The following is a 19556-nucleotide window of genomic DNA, read 5'->3' as shown; positions in this document are numbered from 1 at the left end:
GCAACAAAAGCTGCATGCCGCCCAAAACGGTTGCGCGCACAAACCCCACCCGTCCCAATCCGTCGCAACACACACACACACACACACACACACGCCCATCCGCGCGTCCGCAGCGGCCCCCGCCCCCATCCGTCTGTCTACCTCTCTGTCTGTGTCGTCGCCCCTACGCATTAGACGACCCTGATTTTCCCCTTTTGCCCCCAATCCCAGTATCCCATGATTCGCTAGTACACACACCCCTTCATTCCTTCGCCCTCACAGCCCTCCCCATTTTGCCAACCAGCTTTCTTCCTTTACCTTGGCCTTTTTACCGATTTCTAAAAACACCATTCCTTCCTTTCCAGCTCCCCCCGTACTAACCACCCCCCCCCTCCCCCAAAAAAAAGAAACCGCACACACCACTCTCCGTTCCCAACGGGCGCCAATGCTTTTCTCCCGTGGCTTGAACTAACAAGCGAGCGAGCGAGCTGTGCAAAAAGAGAAGGAGAGAAAAAAAGCAAAGAACAAGATGGGAAACCCGCTTCTGGGACAGCCCTTGTTAATTTTTTGACTTTTGTTTTTTTTGCGCGTTTGCTAGCTTGTGCTTGCTGGCTTGCGGCTTTTCCCGCTTGCGCGCCCTCCCCGTGTAGTCTCGAACGTTGCTGTTCGGGGAGCCGGGAAAGAGGGAAGAAGTGGAAGGGGGAAGGAGGGAAGGCGTGGGCGCGGCGGCGCCGCCTCCTTGGTGTTATTTTACAACGTACCGATAACGTACGTAACGTACGTGCGTACCGACAAAAAAAAGAAAAAAGGGCGTTGAGGGAAAGAAAAAAATGGTTCCTGAACTCTAATTCTTCTTGCTCTTGCCTGTGTTGTTGCGTGTCTGAAACCAAAGGGGTAAGGTAGACAAGACAAGAGTGTTCTAGATGGGGAAGGGTAGGGGTGTGGGTGTGGACGGGAACAACATGTCAATGTTGAGACAAACGACGTAGCTGATTTGAGAATATGTACAACTTTCCCTTTTCTTCGTCTCGTCTTCGCTTGTCTGTTTGAGAGCGATGTCATGGACGTACATCACGCCAGGGGCCTGACATGTTTGAGAATACAGAAAGGTGTGTGTGGGTGTGGGTTGTCGTCATCTGCGTCGCTTGTAATTATAGAAGTAAAGTAGCTCCTGTTCGTTCTCCCCCCCTTGTCAAGGGTACGTTCGGCAAATGTGTGAGTGGGCAAATCTCGTTTCTTGTTTCCTTTCTTCTCTTTTCGCCCTTTTGTCTCGGGAGGTTGCAAAAAAAGAAGAAAAAGCAGGGCAATGTGTTAGGTGTGAAGCGGGTCAGTGCTTCGGGACCGGGGGGGGGGGGTTCGTGAGCTTGCTGCCAACGGCGGAGGAAAGAGAGAGAAAAGGGCAAAAAAGAGCCGCCTGATAGTCCCCATCGGCGTATTTGAACGGGCACTTAGTGTGTAGGGATAGATAGATGGAGGAGAGGGGAGGCTTCAGGATGGACTTGCTCAGTGTGGCTAATCTCCGGCACGATCAACAGACAGGTCGAGGTACCTTTGGGTGGATGTTTTGCTACCTTGCGCCCATCCCTTGTGCAAACGGGGGGCCCTGCGTGCGTGCGCGGGCGGTCGAGGTGGCCGGAAGGTGCACGGGCTCCGAGAGGCCGAGCGGCAAGTACCATCTGTTCACAAGCGCAGGCCCGTCTGGCGATCAGTCGAGTGCGTCAGTGCGTCAGTGCTTTGCTCCCGCTCCAAACACCCCGGCGCTGCCGACTAAAGGCTTAAGGTCAAGGAAAATGACTAGCACTCAAGGACACCAGGCACAAGCGTACGCAGTCGTACTAAGCATTAATAACATTTCAAAGCATAAAACAACCCTTACAATCAGCCAGTAGCCTGGGCAAGGGGGTTGAGCAACTGTATCGAGCCACCTATGGGTCACAACGACGTGTACGAAACCCTTTGCTCCCTTCACACTCTGTTACTCCAAACTATAATGTCGCCATACCAAGCAAATATGAAATCAATAATGGAGACACTAAGGTAACGCGTACAGGTTAATGGCCCGCGCGAGCGGTTACAATCTTTTGTTTTTGCTAAAGGAATGAGTCGGAAATTGGGCTGTGTGCCGGTGTGCTGTTGTTGCGCGCTGCCAAAGTGGGGGTATAGTGGTTCGTCGAGCGATACGAAAACGAGAAAAAAACAAGACAGACAGGCAATAGTTAGCACGTAGTAAAAAGAGAGAGAGAATAAGTTGAAAAAGAGAATAGAAGAAAAAAGAATGCTAATAATGCGGAGACGAAAATGCGGTGCATCAGAGTAACAGAAGGAAAATGAATCAAAAAGAAAAAAGAGTGGCTCCAATGAGCAATGTTAGCCGTTTGGGCAGGGTGCATCGAAAACCCTTGGCCTCATGATCCATGAGCCTTGTGCAATCCTGCCATCCTGAAACCAAGCGAATCGACAAAAGCCGTTCCACGGAATAAAATAAATCATAGGCGCATTAAGGGCGCACAGGGCCAGACATGATACCCAGTGACGCAGCCGCCCAATTAGTGGATCGCGTCGACGCTCTCAAGCTTGCTGGTGGCAAAGTTGGACTCTGACACCCGTCGCATGTCAGAGGACAAGCCCTCGGAGTCACGCTTGATTCGCAGCTTCTCCATGAGCTTGCCAATGGTAACGTATTCTTGTGGCTCCACCACGAAACCCGCGTTTTGCGACTGGAAGAAGCTCATGACGAGCTCCAGGGCCCGTGCCGCTTCCTCTTGCGATGGTGTCATGGACAACGAGTCGGTACACGACGAGCACTTGTCGTCCGCTTGGCCCGACGTAGTCGGCAGGGGAGGGGGTTGCATCGAGTTGGGCAGTTGTGTAGGCGATAGCGACATGGATTCGTCAATGGCGGGTAGGGTTCCAGGCATATCCGCCATGGGCGAGTCGAGTGTGCCGCTACTGACGTACTTTGGAGTCAATGCATCTGAGGAGCCCGGGGGTGACATGTATTGCTCCACGCCCACGAGCATGGGAAACGTCTGGCTTCGCGGCCGCTGAAAGTTGCCTGACCCGGGCTGTCCATTGGCAGGCTGGCGATTCGCCATGAATGGATTGTTCTGTCCACAGGCCGAGTCTGGTGTGAAGAATGGCGACGAGAGCGATGTAGGGCTCGTGGGGCCGCCTGAAAAGGTCGAGGGCGCATTGTCTGTGAAGACGCTCGATAGTGAAGTACTACTCTGGGAATGGAAGGGCCTGCGATGAGTTCCATAGTCATACGTGTCTGGGCTTTCGGTCTTTAGGTTCTCTTCGCTTTTCTTAGTCTTCATGGTCGTAGTGGCCGGTGATACTCCACCTGGCGAGGTTGGCGAGATGGCATTGGGAGTGTGCGCGTTGGACGGCGGATTCGAGGTTCCCTCAGACTCTTCTGCTATGGAACCCTTTCTTGACTTTGCACCCATGAGGTGGTTCTTTTGCTTGAACTTTTCCAGCCAGCTGGTGCTGTTGGCCTTGAGGTGGCTGTCCGAGTTGCCGACGGTCTGTGCAAAGAAGCGTGCCTTATCGCGGATAATGGCATCCGACAGTGGCAGGCCTTGCCTTTGGTGGTTTCTCGCCCAATTTGAAAGTGCACGCTCAATATCGGGAAACTTGCCCTTTGATCTTTTGATGGGCGATCGGCTGCCATCATCTTGGTAGAGGTACTTTTCTTTTTGGCGCAAGACTTTGGAAACGGTACTAGACAGCTGTTAGCAGGGCGGAAAAATGCACAAGGTAAATGCAGCAGTACCTTCGCTCTACGCCAAACATTGCTAGATTATATCGTCAGTGATGCACTGAGGGAAACACAGACTTGGGCTCATGGGCTGGGCATACCTCCAATTTCCGTTTGCTTGACTGTGGGGTTGTCCTCGTGGTACTGGCACATGCGCCTGCGGTCTGCGTCTGTAAGGGTCTTTCGAGGCGTGGATGAAGTGCGGGACTGGGTTGAAGTGGCCGAGACTGGCGTTGCTGAAGCGGGTGTAATGGGTGGAGGCGCCGAGGGGAAGAGTGGCGCCTGGTATGTCGACTGGCTGGTGAGCATGCTGGGCCATTGCGGCATCTGGGGCATGATCAGGGGCTGCAACTGAGGGTGTGTGTTTCTCGGAGTCTGGTGGGTTTGGTGGGGAGGGTGCATGCCAGTGGCGTAGATGGGTTCCATGGGAAGGGGCGGATATGTGGCGAAGCCATTGTAGTCCTGGACGGGCGACTGGTGGTGGGGGTTGTAGGGAGCATCTGGGCGCCAGGCCGAATGTTGGTCCTCAAAGGGCTCCTGGTGGAGGTGATGGTCGTGATCCATGTGCAGTTGGCTCATGGCGGGCTGTTGGAAAGGGAAGGAACTATTGCAGGCGGGATGGGGGCACGAGCGTGGGAGCAAGTGTCCGTGTTATACAGAGGTCAGAGGGAGTAGAGGGCTTGAGGCATATGCATCTAGGGCGTGGGGAGTGTTGTGATGGTGGTAGTAGTAGTAGTGGTAGTGGTAGTAGTGTAGCGAGGGCATGCATGCATGAGACGAGGGATGGGTATGTAGTATGCAAGTAGTTATGAGTGGATGTGTGGGTGGGTGGGTGAGTGGGTGGAGGTAGGTAATGTATGTATGTATGTACAGCAGCCAGGTACAAAGGCGGGTGGAGAGGATGGATGGATGGATGGATGGAGAATGGCTGATGGCTGATGGGGCGAGGGTTGCAGGGAAGGGCTGGCGCGTACTTGAGGACAAGTCTGGGGACGGTGGTGGTCGCAGGGCCCTGGCGGTGCGATGCGGGCGCGGCCTACCGCAGCTGGCGGGAGAGGACGCCCTGTTTGTTTCGAGCCCAAGGTTGCCGGCAAGCCTGGCGGCCTGGCGTGTGCACACACAGACACAGACGCACACACATCCACATCCACATCCACATCCACCCACACCCTATCCCCGAATCCCTGTCGCCGTCCCGGCCAAGCGACGAGCTGCAACGTTGGGCTTAGCGCGTGCGGGTCTCTCATCGCGGATGCGCCCCTAGGAAAACGCGGGCCAGAGTTATGCGGCCGCCGGGGCTAGCTCGCCGGTGCATGCCTCGACCGCGACCATGTCACTATGTACTTACGTATGTATGGATGGACGCCCCATGGCCGTAGCTAAGTACAATGTACTGCCTGGCTGACCATTGCTGCATTATCTATGTACGCCATGGTACCTGCTGCTACTTACCTGCTGCTATTACTACTGCTCTGCTCATATGGCCCTCCTCTCCTTCACCCCCGGCTAATCTGACGCTTCCCCACGAACACACACACACACATGCCATCCCCTCCCCTACCCATCCCATCCCATCCCATCCCTCCCCAAGGCCACCCACCGCACACTGCCCTCCACCCGCCGTCCGCCGACGCCGCCGCTGCTCAGGTACGCGAGCCAGTGGCGATTCCCACCGCGCCGCCACCACGTCAATCATCGGCGGTGCATAAAGGAGACACGCAAACTGTCGACGGCTGAAACGCTTTCGGAATGCTGCGATAATCGCGCCCATCAACACCACTCATCCGCACTAGCTTTTGCCCGCCAGCCACTCAGGCCCCGGCTGCCATAATCCCTTAGCGCCCGACTGACAGCCTGCCCTCTGAGTCGCCAGCGCAAACCTCCCCCTGCTCATTTCTCTGAATCGTCCGCTGCCTCCGTTAGTCGTCTACACCAATCCCCCAAATCCATGCCGTGAAAAAAAAAACTGGGCCTTGCACTTGCACTGCTGATCAAATGCCTTTCCATTCACGTCCAAATATCGACAACACGCGAGAAGAAGAAAAAAACAAAATCCCACTGCACCACGTCAACCCCCAAAATGTGCTGTCTGCACTTCAAATCACCACTGCTTGCCCTGCACTTGCCTGCTTGCGCCACGTCCTCTCCATAGCCCTTCAAATCACTCGTGCTGCTTGCTGCTCAACACCCCGCGGACGACGGTATCGGTCCGCCCACTAGTCCCCCAAGTACATACTCTCTTAGCGATTGGCAGGTACGATCCGCGCCGCCGTAAGCGGCCTTGCCTTCCTAGTCTCGTCCTCATCTGTCGTCCGTCCTGCTACTGGATCCAGCTCTTGGCCAATACAAGTCGCCATCTCGGCTCCACGCCTCTCTCTGCGCCTCATCCTGCCTGCTGCGACCCAATCTTGCCCTGGACACTGAGACCTCCTCAGCCATCCAAATCTCGCCTTCCACTCATCTCACCCCATCCTAACCCGGATCCACAGCCTCCCGTACCATCTCCTGTCATGCCTCAAAATTGCGACTTTTCTGCTTCTATCGTTTGACAATTGTAACTGGCCAACACGTGAGCCCACAAAACTCCACAAAGCGGGGGCAATACAGTCATCTACTTACCAATATCCTCGTCGGCAAGCTCATGTGACAGTCCCACGCGCTGGGGCTGATGCTTGCAAGATTTTCCGTACACAATCGCATGCTTGAAGTTGTCCACAATCGTCTTGTGGATCGAGTTACACTGCTTGCAGTTAGCCCCTGGTCCACCATTGCAAATAATTTACATACAAAATCCTCAATAGTGCATGCCGTTGATCGCAATACCACTGGTGCAGAGTAGTCGGGCATTTTACCCTTGGGCTTGGTGTAGACGCGAACCAGATTCAGCTTCTCCCACATTTGCTCCAGCAGCTCGTCAATGTTCCACCCGTGCTCCGAGCTAATAGGACAGGCATTCGGGATTCGGTACAGCAAGTCGAGCTCCTCAATGCTAATCGCATCAATCTTATTGAGCGCGTAAATGACCGGGATGTAGCTTCGACTCTTCGCTTCGATAACGTCAATCAGGTCATCCACCGTCGCGTCGCATCGAATCGCCACATCCGCGTTTGCCATTCGATATTCGTTTAGCACAGCCTTGATCTCCCCGTGATCAATATGTGTAAGTGGAACCGTGGCGGTGATATTAATACCACCCTTGTCCTTCTTCTTCAACACAATGTTTGGTGGACTCTTGTTGATACGGATCCCGAAGCCCTCCAATTCGTTCTCAATCACCCGCTTATCCGTGAGAGGCTTGTTGACGTCCAGAACAATGAAGATCAAATGGCATGTCTTTGCCACGGCAATAACCTGTCGTCCACGACCTTTACCGTCTTTCGCTCCCTGAATGATACCGGGAAGATCGAGAATTTGGATTTTCGCTCCGTTGTACATGACTTGACCAGGCACAGTAGTGAGCTGTTCACTGTTAGTCACTGGCGGTTACACCGCATTTGCTTCCCATACCGTAGTGAATTCGTAAGCGGCCGCTTCCGAGTGTTGTCCTGTCAATCTGCTCATGAGCGTACTCTTGCCCACCGAGGGAAATCCAATGAAGCCGACACTGGCAACACCAGTCCTGGCAACATCGAATCCGACACCACCACCGCCACCGCCACTCGAGGGCTCAAGAAGCTCCCTCTTCAGTTTAGCGAGCTTCGCCTTTAGTTGTCCTATTTATGTGGTGAGCATGTCGGCATGCCTTGTTCGATCAGGGTCCCGTACCAAGATGGAAAGACGTCGCCTTGTTCTTCTGAGTCTTGGCCATCTACAGTTCGTGTGAGTAGCGCTCCGACAATCGTTCCACGGATATGCCTTACTTCGGCCTCGATCTCCTTGATCTATTTCACCCCATTAGCAAAGAGTGTGACATCGTTTTTCCTGCTTCAACACTAACCTTATCCACTGTAGTCGACATTTTGACGTGATTTCTACCCTCTCCTTGCTATGTGGTCGATGTAGAGAGGCAATGTGGTTGTTCAGAAATTTGACGTGAGTGACGCCAGCCCACCAATGACGAAGCGGGGCACGGCTTTCCGGCAGTACTTTTCACCGCCACTTCATGTGGTTAGCGTGGTCATGCAGCAACCTTCTATCTTGGCTTCTATGCATGCTTCCATGGTTCCTGCTCCAAGATGATATGCCCGATAGAAGCCGATTGTGAGGGTTTGGGTCGCCGAAAACACCTATTTGCTCAGAACACATCGTATCGGGTGTATCCAAAGACGGCGACTACTGACCGCCTCCGCACAGCACAAGCTTTAGAGCCCGCAGATAGTTACATAATAAGAAATCACGGCCTGCACACGCGCAGCTTCCCAACATCACCACGATTGCCTTGCTTAGACCGCCCTTTCAGTTACAAAACCGTGTTCACACTCTTCTCTGCACCCAAACTGCTCCATCTTTTCAACTCATCATCGTACCAAAACAACTGACAAGTTCCGCAACACATTGATTTTTGCGCATCGCTCGTTGTCAGAATGATTGGCCGCAACACAGAAGTCGACGAATTCCGCGCTCTCGTTGAAGCTATCAATGAGAAACTCGGGCCTAGCAGTGGTATTGACTCTGCAGATGTAGACGAGAACGAGCTTCAGCAGCTCATGGAGGCTTACGTTTCCAATGAGTCAGAGTGGAAGAGATACTATTTTGCTTCAGACAAAGTCCCCTACACACGCAACCTGGTAGACAAGGGTAACGGCAAGAGCAATCTGGTATGATTTCAGCCATCTCGGCCATTATGTCCTGCTAACATCACAGCTTATTCTGGTATGGGGGCCCGGTAAGAAGAGTCCGATTCACGAGTAAGTAAATACATCCTCTGGTGATTAACACTAGTTACCCGCCACCAACTCCGTCGTCGCCCCAACGATCCCGACTCCAACCCTTCGCAGTCCATGGCCTTGCTCTTCTGTACGATGAAGCGACTGTGTTCGCCGATCGATTGATCGTTGCGTCAGTACAGGAGACATGCCGGTAAGACGAACCATACTCCGACAAACCCCGTCACCATTTCCGAAACAACCACGTCTACATGTCGACCTTGCATTTACCGATGCATGCAGCTCGACAAACCCCGAACCGGATGCTAACGCTGTTACAGCCACGCCAACGCACACTGCATCATGAAGGTGCTCAAGGGCCGCCTGACCGAAACCCGTTTCGCCACTCCTTCAGATGAAGATGTGAAAAACCATCGCCCAATGAAGAAGATTCGTGAGACTACGTACTCGGAGAATGAGGTCACATATATGGCGGATAATCTGGGTACACACCGCATCTCCAACCCTGATCCGACTGACTACGCCGTTTCTCTACATTGTCAGTGCTGAACTGTGAAATTGGGTGTCGAGTTGCTTGCTAATCTATCGCAGTGTATACACCGCCTAATGCAGCTACGTTCGGATGTAATATCTTCAAGGAAGACACGTCTGATGTCATTCATAACAAGCAGTGCCACTTCTTCTCCGAGTACGGCATCAAGATGAGCAGGGACTGAGGCGTGGATACGTTGGTGCCGGCTTGGAGTTACAGAGGTTTTGTTCCAGAGATAAGGATTGCTTGGCAGTCGTTTCAGCGATTTCTTCTTTATAGACTGCACAGGGTTACTTGGTTAGGGGAGTTCTTCTAGCGTTTAGTAATGATAACGAATTCTTTATTGCATTTTACACCTACCGATGACTTTGCCAAACTGACTGCATTTTAAAAGAAATTCTTCCTTGTAGCAACGCGTAGATTCTACCCATAGACTTTATGTATTTATTTCATATCAAGGGAGTCAGGTTTTTTTACTGCTGAAGCACATTGAAACCACATGCATCGGAGTAGGACCATTTCACGTCTTATCTAGAAGAATCAATTGAAACATACAAACGGGAATTCCCGTCTTGATGCACTACCTAGTTTGTCTATACACGGGCTTTTTCCCTCTAAAAATCGTATCATTATGTCACGGTCAACACATTAAGAATAGCGACAATGGACAGCCTCAATGAGTAATTAGTACCAGCAGCATCGGCACCAAGATATATCCCTTCCTCTTATTTTAATACTTGTAATCAAATCACCGCTTTACATCCAATCGCCGTGCAACTTACTCTTCAATATTCCTCGTTTATACTACAGTCTCCCAGGCAAAATAAGCATTGATATCTTGAAGGACTGACTGCTTTATTTAAACCAGAAGAGATCTCGTTAGTTAAGTAGCTAGCCCAGTATTTTGTATCAAAGGATGTATCCTTTGACAAAAGAAAGAGCATCCGCTGTTGATTTTTCAAGATATCACGTTGTACATAGAAGCCTCTCTTATATTCTAATGTAACAAGATACTGTGATAAACTCGCTCTATGCAATTCTGACGAAAAGATTTAAGATTTCAAGTCATGTGTGATTTTATGCATGTATATCTGATGGGATTCTGTCGGAAAATAGTTCAACGAAGTCCTTGGCCTGATCAAGATGGGGTCTTTTTGGGGAAGCAGCAAGAAAAACGAGATGTAAATGTGTGACGGGCGTAAGAATTTTGGAAACTCGACAATATTAGTCAAGACAGCTGGCTTTGGATGAGTACTGTGGTGATTGATATTATTAAAATTACTTACTTGAAAGAATGCTCTCTCCCTGTCGAGTTTTTCAAATTCTACTTCTACTCCTAACTACAAACTCAACTCTTGTTCCTTTGAATTGGCTGTAACGTCGCCAGGTCTGTCTAAGAGCTCCTATTGTACCCCTTTCTATCTATGAATGCTACCTTCACGCTGTCTAGTAGCACTTGGTGGCCTACTCTGTAACGCAGAGCTGTCTGCCTTCTCCACATCACCCTGTTCTTCATCTCTTGTTTCAACACCGACACCACTGCCCTTCATGCCACTTGGTGTTCCACCAAAGCTGACCAACACAGCTGGGTTATCGGCGGTCAGTGCATCTAGCACTCCCAATTCCTGCTCGGAAAACCATTTTGGCATGTAGAAAGTGCGCAAGGGAATAAGAGCAATGATAAGCACCGGGAAACCAATAGCGGCAATCGTCTGGGAAATGGCAACTGTGCAAGCAACGCCCAGGATTTGAATACAGATGAAGAGACCGATCTTCTTGCGAGAGACGGTGTTGAGGGGGTTTTGCGGATCAAGAAAGCGTCTTTCGGACATTAGGTACCATATCTTGGCCAAGATACCATTGGATTCTATGGAGCCCCACTGGACAATGGTTAGTTACGGAGTAGGCGAGCAAGGGGATATGTGGTAGTGGATACATACACCAACGACAAAGAACACACCAGCAAAGACTGCTGCAGGAATGGTATGTAGGACGATGAGCAGGGGACCTGTCATAGTACCCCAAATGGCCATGCCCATAAGGAAATGGCTAATTCGCTGCTCAACCACAGCAATAGCTACAACCTCTGGTTTGCGAATCTCGTGGCCATCTTTGGTCTCCGTAATGTTGAGCCTTGTCTCGTATATGGTTAAGGAGTCGGTATGCACTGGTGCTTGAGGTACGAGACCGTTGGGAAGAGGAAGCCCGATAACACCACTGACGAAGCAGGTACATCCAAGTAGGAAGAAATCCCAGTGGAAGCCAGCGGGTTTCTTGAGGGGGTATTGGCGGGCTTGTGCGGTAAGGGAAGAAACATTCTATAAGGAGATGTTAATTCGGATGAAGGCAGAAAGAAGGATTTGAGACTTACGTGATCATAGTAGAATAGCAACATCATCAAGAACCCAAACGGTAGAGCTACAAATACCCACTTGACATCAAGATTCCAGAAGTCTATCACCCAATCGCGATCCTGAGTCGGCTGGAAAGCCCCTACAATTGGAACACGATACATATCGGTGTCTTTCAATCGTCCGGGTATATGCGAAAAGCCGACCCAGAACAGCGTAGGAAAGACGAAAGAGTAGTCGGCTAGAATATCACGTACGAAAGGGTTGAAGATGGTGCTGCCTCCAAGCTTTTCGAGACCGTAGACAGAGCCAAAGTAAAGAATCGCGATGACGATAGAGAGGTAGCCACCCTCAAATTCCGAGGCTTCGAAGAGATAGATAAGCTCCTCAACACCTTTGACTATTGGGAAATCAGCAACAAGCCTTACGATAAGAGCTCGAGGTCTACATACCACAATAAATAATACCAACATACAAGCCGAATGTTTCGCTGGAAAAGTCGGTAACATAAGCCATGTAATCACAAAAGTTTCCGAACGACACAATCCAGTGGAAAACGGCAGCCCAGATACCGACCCAGGCTGTGAATGCCGGATATATACTGGGTTCGTAGAGTGTGATGATATCGTAGATGGTATAGTTGAACAGCGCAATCAGACCGGTTACGCCAACGATTGTCAACGGTTGACATGAGAGTAGACTGAATACCATTGCTGCCAATGCTGATGAAAACAGGGCTTCGTTGACGCCGAAGAATCCACCAGTGCGACGATACATGTCGAGTGTAAAAGCAATAGCAGGTAACACACTGCTGCCGTAAGTACGTATATGCCCTTCTGAGTGAAGTTACTTACTTGACAAAGTACATGCGGACCGTACTTGCAAAAGCCCGATAAGTGAAGGCGTCCGTGATATCGCTCCAGTAGTATGGCAGTCTCCGCTTAACATCGTGATACATGCCTCGACCAGGCTGGAGTACACGCCACCTCCGCCATCCTTTTTGTCCTTGGAAAGTATAGGATTCTCGAGTCGCGATCCTTTCCAGTTTACTATTCCGACCCGTTACGCCTGACGACTCCATCGGCACAACAATGAACGATGCAACAGTACAAAAATCAAGTAAAAGATACGGATACTTGGAAGAACGAGACTGAATTGTAAGGCCACTGGTAAATGCACAGAGGCGCGTCACGTTATTGCTGTCGGATTAGATGCGATAGACGGTCCATCCTGGACATTGAGTTTCTAAGCATATATATACAATGTCAATCCGATTGCGGTACCTAGTCCGCTACGATCATCAATGCAGCGCCACGGCTTGGTAAATGTGGGTAACTTAGTTTTACATCGTAGGGCTGTTCGGCAGACTTTAGCGATCGATCCGTTAAAGTTACACTACATTACGCTTATTGAGTGGAAGGAACAGAAATTATCAGCAAGGCAAAAGGACCAATTCCTCGCCCATGCCTTATTGTTTCTCATGTCAAATGTTTTGTGATTAAGCATTTCTTAGTACCAAAAAATATGGTGGTTTGATGACGTTTGCCGGTAAGCAGACGATCGCGTTGTAGTTCGACGGTTAGTCCCCACTTTTTATGCTGGCTAAAACAGGGGGCCTGACAGCAGCTCGACTGCTCGGGCAGAATTGAGCAGCAAGTACGACTATTCAACCGAGCGGAATGTATTTTCGATAATCTTTTGTGAGTAAAATTAAGCTTCTGACAGCCTCCTACATGGTATCTGACACGTTTTGGGTGCAAAAAGGCTGGCGCAAGAGGACCCTTACAACTGTTTGGATGACGCAGAGTGGACCGGGAGCACGACCGAAGCCAAGCTTAATGCACATAGCCTCCAGAGCGTTTCCGCTCCCCCCGAGCTTCTGCTGCTTGAGCAGAATTTCCATCTACAACCCCATCGGTTCTGCCCAGCCCGCTCCCCCATGTCACAACGTCATTGAGTGTGTAGGGATTAATTGACCAAAGTGTTGCTGAGCAGCACGAAACCTCAGCTGAGCCACAGCCGTCTCTCTCGCCTATCGGGCGTTTTCCGCGCGTCTCGCCACCGCAGCAATTCCATCGGGGTCTCCCGTCGTTCCTCGGAGGTACCTATACGACGGGAATCTGGCATTCAGGCGCAGTGGATACCAGCTTACCTCTTGCGTGCTGTTCATCTAGCGAAGCGACCTTAGTGGCGGGTGATACTCCGACAGCCTTATTTTGCATTAGCGAGGTATAGCTATAAGAATCACGAGATGACTGCGATACCAGACGTTGAAGGCCTCTCAGAATGTATCAGCCGAGCTATACAAGAGCACCTCGCCAAGTCCAACATCAATGTTGCGTGGCCACAGCTGGATAGTCTTAATCACCCTATCCTTCGCGTTGAGGCTTTCCTCGAGGAAGCTGGCAACGACAATGGAGTAAGAGCGCGATCCGAGAGAATAGCATCGGTATGTTGGACCATCTACTACTATCGCAGCTTTCACGTGAAGTGGCGCATTCTAATACACATGCAGCAAACAGTAGATTTAACGGGCATGAGAACCCCTGCCCCGACACAAAGTCCGGCAATAGATGATCGAGAGTGTGATGAAACCTCGCCGACCGATGAACCTCGTTTTCAGGAAAGCCCTTACCCATCGAGGGAGGAGGAGCAGCAGCAGCAGGAAAACCGCAGGAAAGGTACTGGCGGGTTAAGAGTATCTCAAAAGCAGTCTTCATTTCAGGAAGATCTTAGCGAACATCAGCGGCAAATGCAGATTGATAGCCGAAGCTTTCCGAAAAGAAAAAAAGTACGTGCATGTTACCAAAGCTCGATATTTGCGGGCCCTTCTCGAATAGAAGGCCTGCTGTTGATCGCCTGATTCAAACTTGTCAGGTGACTATTCAGTGTTACCAGCAAAGCCACCTGCAGATCAAAACATACTGACAATTCAAGGTCGCCTCGGATAAATTCGTCTTCAAACCTTCTACTCTAGACAAACTCATCATTGGTATTTGGGAGCAGGTTCATGGCTCTATCAATCTGGATCCGAAAGCGATATTTGAACAGTTTCAAGTTGCACCTAATGGGTCATCAATGGACATTGTTCGACACGCGCAATCAGACGCCACACCTGCCACGATGACGGTGCTCAATAGCGCAGCGAGCACAGTGTGTAACTCTTTCAGTCAAATGAACACATTTTGTCGCAAAGTTACACAAGCAAGCCGCGTATGCCGGTCGATTGAGATGATTGTACAAGCCCGGTGGACTGAGCTTTTTGAAGAGCAGGTGCAATACCGTAGTCAAACGAGGCCAGAGCTGTCGACGACAAAACATAGAAAGGCCGTTTTCATGGAGGCATGCCAAGATTTTGCCTGGTCCGAGTAAGTGCAAGATGTTGCTGTGGTGAAAGGCTTTGATGACGATTGCTGACAATGCTGCTGTAGAAAGGAATTGCGAAACAAGATGGCAATCTGGAGAGGCTACAAAGAAGTGAAAGATGCCGCAGGCTGGGCCGCACTTGTGTTTGCCGGTATGGGCATCTACCGTTTCTGCAAGTACCGCGTCGGATTCGACAATGACGCTATGCGACGCCTTAGAAACCTGCGAAAGCGACTGGAAGTAGCAGCCGATACTCTTCATCCTCATTGGCGGCAATTGCTGGCAATTGTGGGGGAGTCAGCAACCCTTCAATACCCCGGACATCCACACGAATGGGTCGTGTTTGAGGACGGGTCTGATCCGATACCTTTACGTCAGACATATTTGACCCAAGACCCGTACTTTTCATTCGAACAAATTGACGAATCCGTAATCGATGAATCGGTCTGGGGATGCGAGGACCCAAGGTGGACGCCGCAAACGAACGTCATCGCAAGACCAGGCGGTGCGTATGTCTGCGCACTGTGTAACGAGCACCAATCGGATGATCCGAAGGAAAACACTTGTTTCTGCTTCCCATTGCTGTTTGGCTGTGTAAAACGCAAGCCGCCGCCCGTTCAGGTATACCGCACTCCGGATGGCAAGAACAATGGGCTAGTCGCTTTAACATCTTTCGATCGCGGTACCGGCATCGGCGAACTTGTTGGCCTAATCACAAAGGGCATGAGGCATCTTGACGTGATGGATAGCTCAACGCAATCAACTAGCTACCAAATCTGGCAAGGAAGAGTGGGAAACTATACGCGCTTCATCAACCATAGCTGCAAGCCTAATGCGCAGTGCTCGACATTTACCTGGCTGGATACCCAAAGGGTGGTACTTGTCAGTAAAGGAATTGAAGCTGGTTCAGAAATCACACTGGACTATGGCGACAAGTACTGGGCTGGGTTGGACAAATCCTGCCTATGTGGAGAGAGTTGCTGCAGGTATAGGAGAGATGGCAAATGATTCGCCAATGGGTTGTAGATGGACTGAACTGAAGCTGTCGTGATCCTGAGCTGGGCGTGATGCGGATGCATATCTGGGCGTATACACATATTCTTTCACTTAGATTCTTGTTCAAAGTTTATTCGCGGAATTCGCGACCTCCGGTCAAAAAGCACATCTTGAATCATGCAGCGATGTGATAGTACGATTCACAATGGTTGGTCCCAGTCCAGCTTCACGTGGCGTTATCGATAAGATTAGCGTGCGGTATCCCTGCACAAAATCTCAGAAGCCAAGTCGAAGATTGGCCTTCTGAAAACAACCAACAACCACAATATGACGACTAGCGACTACAGCGATTCCGGTGCGTCCGATCAAGAGATATTGGAGGCCCAGTCTGGGGCGAGGAAAAGGAGGAGACTCTCGCCTGCCGATTGCACTGAAAGTTCTGCTTCAGAGACTGAAGCTCAACCCGCCCCGAAGCCACTCCAAGTAGCATCAGCAACCATTTCGCGCGTCAAAGCAAGGACCAATGGCGCGCAAAGTAACAACACGCCTTCTCAAGCTGCCAATGTTCCTGCGGTGAACCAAAAGCTCAGTTTTGCTTCACTCAATGTAGCGCCATGGCTCGTTGCCTCTCTCGCCAGCATGGCGATCAAGCGACCAACAGGTATTCAAGCATCTTGTATCCCCGAGATCTTGAAAGGAAAAGACTGTATAGGAGGCTCAAGAACCGGTACTGGTAAAACTATCGCGTTTTCAGTGCCCATTCTGCAAAAATGGGCAGAGGATCCAAGCGGAATCTTTGCAGTCATCATCACGTGAGTTTCACCTTGTCATGTTGTGATGCGACAAGAGTGGCATCAAACAAATCAGCTAAACATTATGCTAACGGCCATGTAGACCCACACGCGAACTTGCGATCCAGATCTATGAGCAAGTCAAAGCCATCTCGGCCCCTCAGTCCATGAAACCAATCTTGATTACAGGAGGTTCAGACCAACGCGCTCAAGCTATTGAACTTGCCTCGCGACCCCACGTTGTGATCGCAACACCAGGTCGACTTGCAGAACACATCCGAACCTCTGGTGAAGATACCATCTGCGGTTTGCGGCGCGTGCGATTCGTTGTCTTTGATGAAGCCGATCGTCTGCTTGCTCCAGGAAAGGGCTCCATGCTACCCGATCTCGAAACATGCTTATCAGTGCTTCCGCCCAAAGAAACCCGACAAACGCTCTTGTTCACTGCAACTGTAACACCAGAAGTTCTAGCTCTCAAAGACCAACCGCGCGCTCCGGGCCGACTACCAATTTTCGTCTCAGAAGTAGATACAGAGGATCTGGCGATTCCCCCGCGTCTCCAGCAACGGTACCTGCAAACGCCTGTCACACACAAGGAATGCTACCTCCATGTACTTCTTAACACGCCAGTCAACAGCACAAAAAGCGTCATCATCTTCTGTAATCGGACTAAGACTGCTACCTTGCTTGAGTACATGCTTCGCCTGCTTGACCACCGCGTCACGGCCCTTCACTCGGGTCTCAAGCAATCCGATCGTGTGAACAATTTAGCACGATTCCGTGCTCAGGCAGCTCGTATCCTGGTAGCCACCGACGTTGCTGCCCGTGGTCTCGATATCCCAGAAGTAGCGCTTGTCATCAATTTTGACGTGCCACGTGATCCGGACGACTACATCCATCGTGTTGGTCGTACGGCGCGTGCGGGACGTGTAGGTACGGCTATTACGTTGATTGGACAAAGAGATGTGGAACTTGTGCTGGCGATTGAAGCGCGGGTGGGCAAGAAGATGGAAGAGTTTGAAGAGGAGGGTGTAAGTGTCGAGGGCAGAGTTGTTAGGGATGCATTGAAGCCGGTGACGGAGAAGAAGAGGGAGGCCATGTTGAGTATTGAAGAGGGGAGGGATGTGCTGGGAAAGAGAAAGGTGGGTATGCAGAAGAGGAGGGCTGAGTGATTCGGTTGTAAAATTTCTTGTGATTTCATTTAATCAAATACCGCTTTCTGTGCTTTCCAGGGTGCATACATGAGAAGAAGAGAATACTAAACTTAAACACAAACAACTTATCCCAAATATAAAAACTCCTACCATATATCCATATCCTTCGCACTTACTTCTCCGCCGTCGCATCAAACGCCTCCTGCCTCCCCCTATTATTCTCAACCACCCTCCACCTCTCAATATACTCTTCCACCTCCTCACATCCATTCTCCTTACCAGGCACCGGCTCCCCCCACGACCCCCAATACGGCACAACCCCCGTCCACGTCTTCTTCACCAACTCCGCATTCTTCAAATCCGCACGATCTTCACTCGGTCCGCCTGTTCTAATCTTCGCCGAAGCCTAATACCACCATCAGCATTGCCATTTCACATCCCTATTAAAGGGGGAGGAAAAAAAAAAGGAAAGAACCCCCCCGAGAAGAAGATAAGAGAAAGGAAAACAACTTACAGAAACAACCCTCACCCTAATCACCCCCGTACTCTTCACCTCGGTCTTGGTCGGCGGCACCCGACTCCCCTCCCACCTCCCGGGTAGCATATTCTCCGTAATCTCGCGCATAGCCCACAAAGCTTCCTGCTCATCTTCCACCAGACTCGCATACCCATACACGACCGCCGACCGATAATTACACGAATTGTGGAACGGGGTCAGACTGAGGACTAGGCCGTCGAGATTTGATGCTGCAATGGTGATAGGGAGGCCCGGATTTTCTTCTTCTTCCGAGCTTTCTGCTTGCTGCTGCTGTGAGGGCGAGGCAGAGGATTTGAAGAGGCGGCTGGAAATGTAGCCGTGAAGGTAGATATTTTGGCTGGCGGGGTCGTTGGGGGTGTTTGAGAAGTTTCCTGTGCAGCCGAGCATGGGGAGGATGACGGGGAAGGGGTGGGCTGGGTCGGTGAAGGAGACGTGGAGGATGGGCGTGCGGTTTATGAGGTTGTGGATGGTTTCGTAGTCGTATGTGCCTGGAAGAATTTTTTATATATCGGTGACTTTTTGAATTTGGGGGAAGTGGAGGGGATGAAGGGGAAGGGGCTAACCTCTGTTTGGTAGACGACCAAGTTTGTTTACGGCTGTTTTGGGGTAGGAGGGAGAAGTCATGGTTGGGGTTGGTGTTTTTGGTTGGTATTTTTGGTCTTGTGGTTCTTTTTCTTTCACTCTTTGATCGTGTAATATAGTTATTGCAGAAAGACCTAGACAAGCTCTACGATGCAGAAACAACCTCCCTTTTGTGTATTTGATATTCAAAGTTTGTGGTTCCTCAAACTCTTTTTATACACATTAGGCGTACAGTGACTCTTTCTGGTACATGCGGGAAAAGCGGGGCAGTGGACTAATTCTAATACTTCTCTTATTGGCTATGACAACATGCAAACATATGTCATATCGCGTGTACAGCGTGTATGTATGTATGACTGGTAGCATTCAAGGCCAGTGTTGGGTAATGAAGGGTACTCGAGGCTACCCAAGGACTCGTTGTATGCAAGTCCCTTTCGACATAAAAGTAAACTAGTAGTTTGTTGTACGTCGTAAGTTATATGTAAATTGCAGGTGGTATTTGCCATGTTTCCCTTTTCCTTCGGATCCAACCCAGGAAATGAATAAAGAAATGATAAGCCTCGGGGGGCCATGATGCCATGACAGCATGATCTCCCTCCCGTTCCTGAGATTTCCAACAGACTCCAAAACTCCCAAGGCAATGCAAAATATAGGGATGATACCATTTGAAAGCACACCCTC

At 50.5% G+C, this 19556-nt stretch overlaps 6 protein-coding genes across 6 annotated transcripts; 2 read left to right on the top strand and 4 right to left on the bottom strand.

Annotated features, from left to right (window-relative positions):
• Positions 1-2525: 2525 nt before the first annotated feature.
• On the bottom strand, positions 2526-4303 carry COCVIDRAFT_34345 (hypothetical protein; the record flags this gene model as incomplete). Its single annotated transcript, XM_014705206.1, has 3 exons — positions 2526-3702; positions 3755-3776; positions 3841-4303. 3 exons carry the CDS (start codon positions 4301-4303, stop codon positions 2526-2528), a joined length of 1662 nt encoding a protein of 553 aa, XP_014560692.1.
• A 2047-nt stretch (positions 4304-6350) lies between these two features.
• COCVIDRAFT_23263 (hypothetical protein) lies at positions 6351-7697 on the bottom strand (the record flags this gene model as incomplete). Its single annotated transcript, XM_014705116.1, has 6 exons — positions 6351-6479; positions 6527-7198; positions 7247-7452; positions 7505-7547; positions 7600-7620; positions 7677-7697. The coding sequence occupies 6 exons, from the start codon at positions 7695-7697 to the stop codon at positions 6351-6353; spliced, it is 1092 nt and encodes a 363-aa protein (XP_014560602.1).
• Positions 7698-8262: 565 nt separating this feature from the next.
• On the top strand, positions 8263-9281 carry COCVIDRAFT_23262 (hypothetical protein; the record flags this gene model as incomplete). The annotated part of the gene is made up of 4 exons (XM_014705115.1): positions 8263-8496; positions 8543-8586; positions 8886-9103; positions 9157-9281. 4 exons carry the CDS (start codon positions 8263-8265, stop codon positions 9279-9281), a joined length of 621 nt encoding a protein of 206 aa, XP_014560601.1.
• A 1234-nt stretch (positions 9282-10515) lies between these two features.
• Positions 10516-12529, bottom strand: COCVIDRAFT_12681 (hypothetical protein; the record flags this gene model as incomplete). The annotated part of the gene is made up of 5 exons (XM_014705090.1): positions 10516-10977; positions 11038-11415; positions 11469-11848; positions 11901-12256; positions 12303-12529. 5 exons carry the CDS (start codon positions 12527-12529, stop codon positions 10516-10518), a joined length of 1803 nt encoding a protein of 600 aa, XP_014560576.1.
• Positions 12530-13699: 1170 nt separating this feature from the next.
• COCVIDRAFT_34341 (hypothetical protein) lies at positions 13700-17773 on the top strand (the record flags this gene model as incomplete). Its single annotated transcript, XM_014705205.1, has 6 exons — positions 13700-14239; positions 14386-14454; positions 14500-14816; positions 14880-15800; positions 16158-16622; positions 16705-17773. The coding sequence occupies 6 exons, from the start codon at positions 13700-13702 to the stop codon at positions 17771-17773; spliced, it is 3381 nt and encodes a 1126-aa protein (XP_014560691.1).
• A 154-nt stretch (positions 17774-17927) lies between these two features.
• Positions 17928-18917, bottom strand: COCVIDRAFT_34340 (hypothetical protein; the record flags this gene model as incomplete). The annotated part of the gene is made up of 3 exons (XM_014705204.1): positions 17928-18161; positions 18270-18781; positions 18857-18917. 3 exons carry the CDS (start codon positions 18915-18917, stop codon positions 17928-17930), a joined length of 807 nt encoding a protein of 268 aa, XP_014560690.1.
• Between the last annotated feature and the right edge of the window lie 639 nt (positions 18918-19556).

This window comes from Bipolaris victoriae (assembly GCF_000527765.1).
Source record: "Bipolaris victoriae FI3 unplaced genomic scaffold scaffold_10, whole genome shotgun sequence".
NCBI lineage: Eukaryota > Fungi > Ascomycota > Dothideomycetes > Pleosporales > Pleosporaceae > Bipolaris > Bipolaris victoriae.
This window is presented reverse-complemented; position numbering and strand designations above follow the sequence as displayed.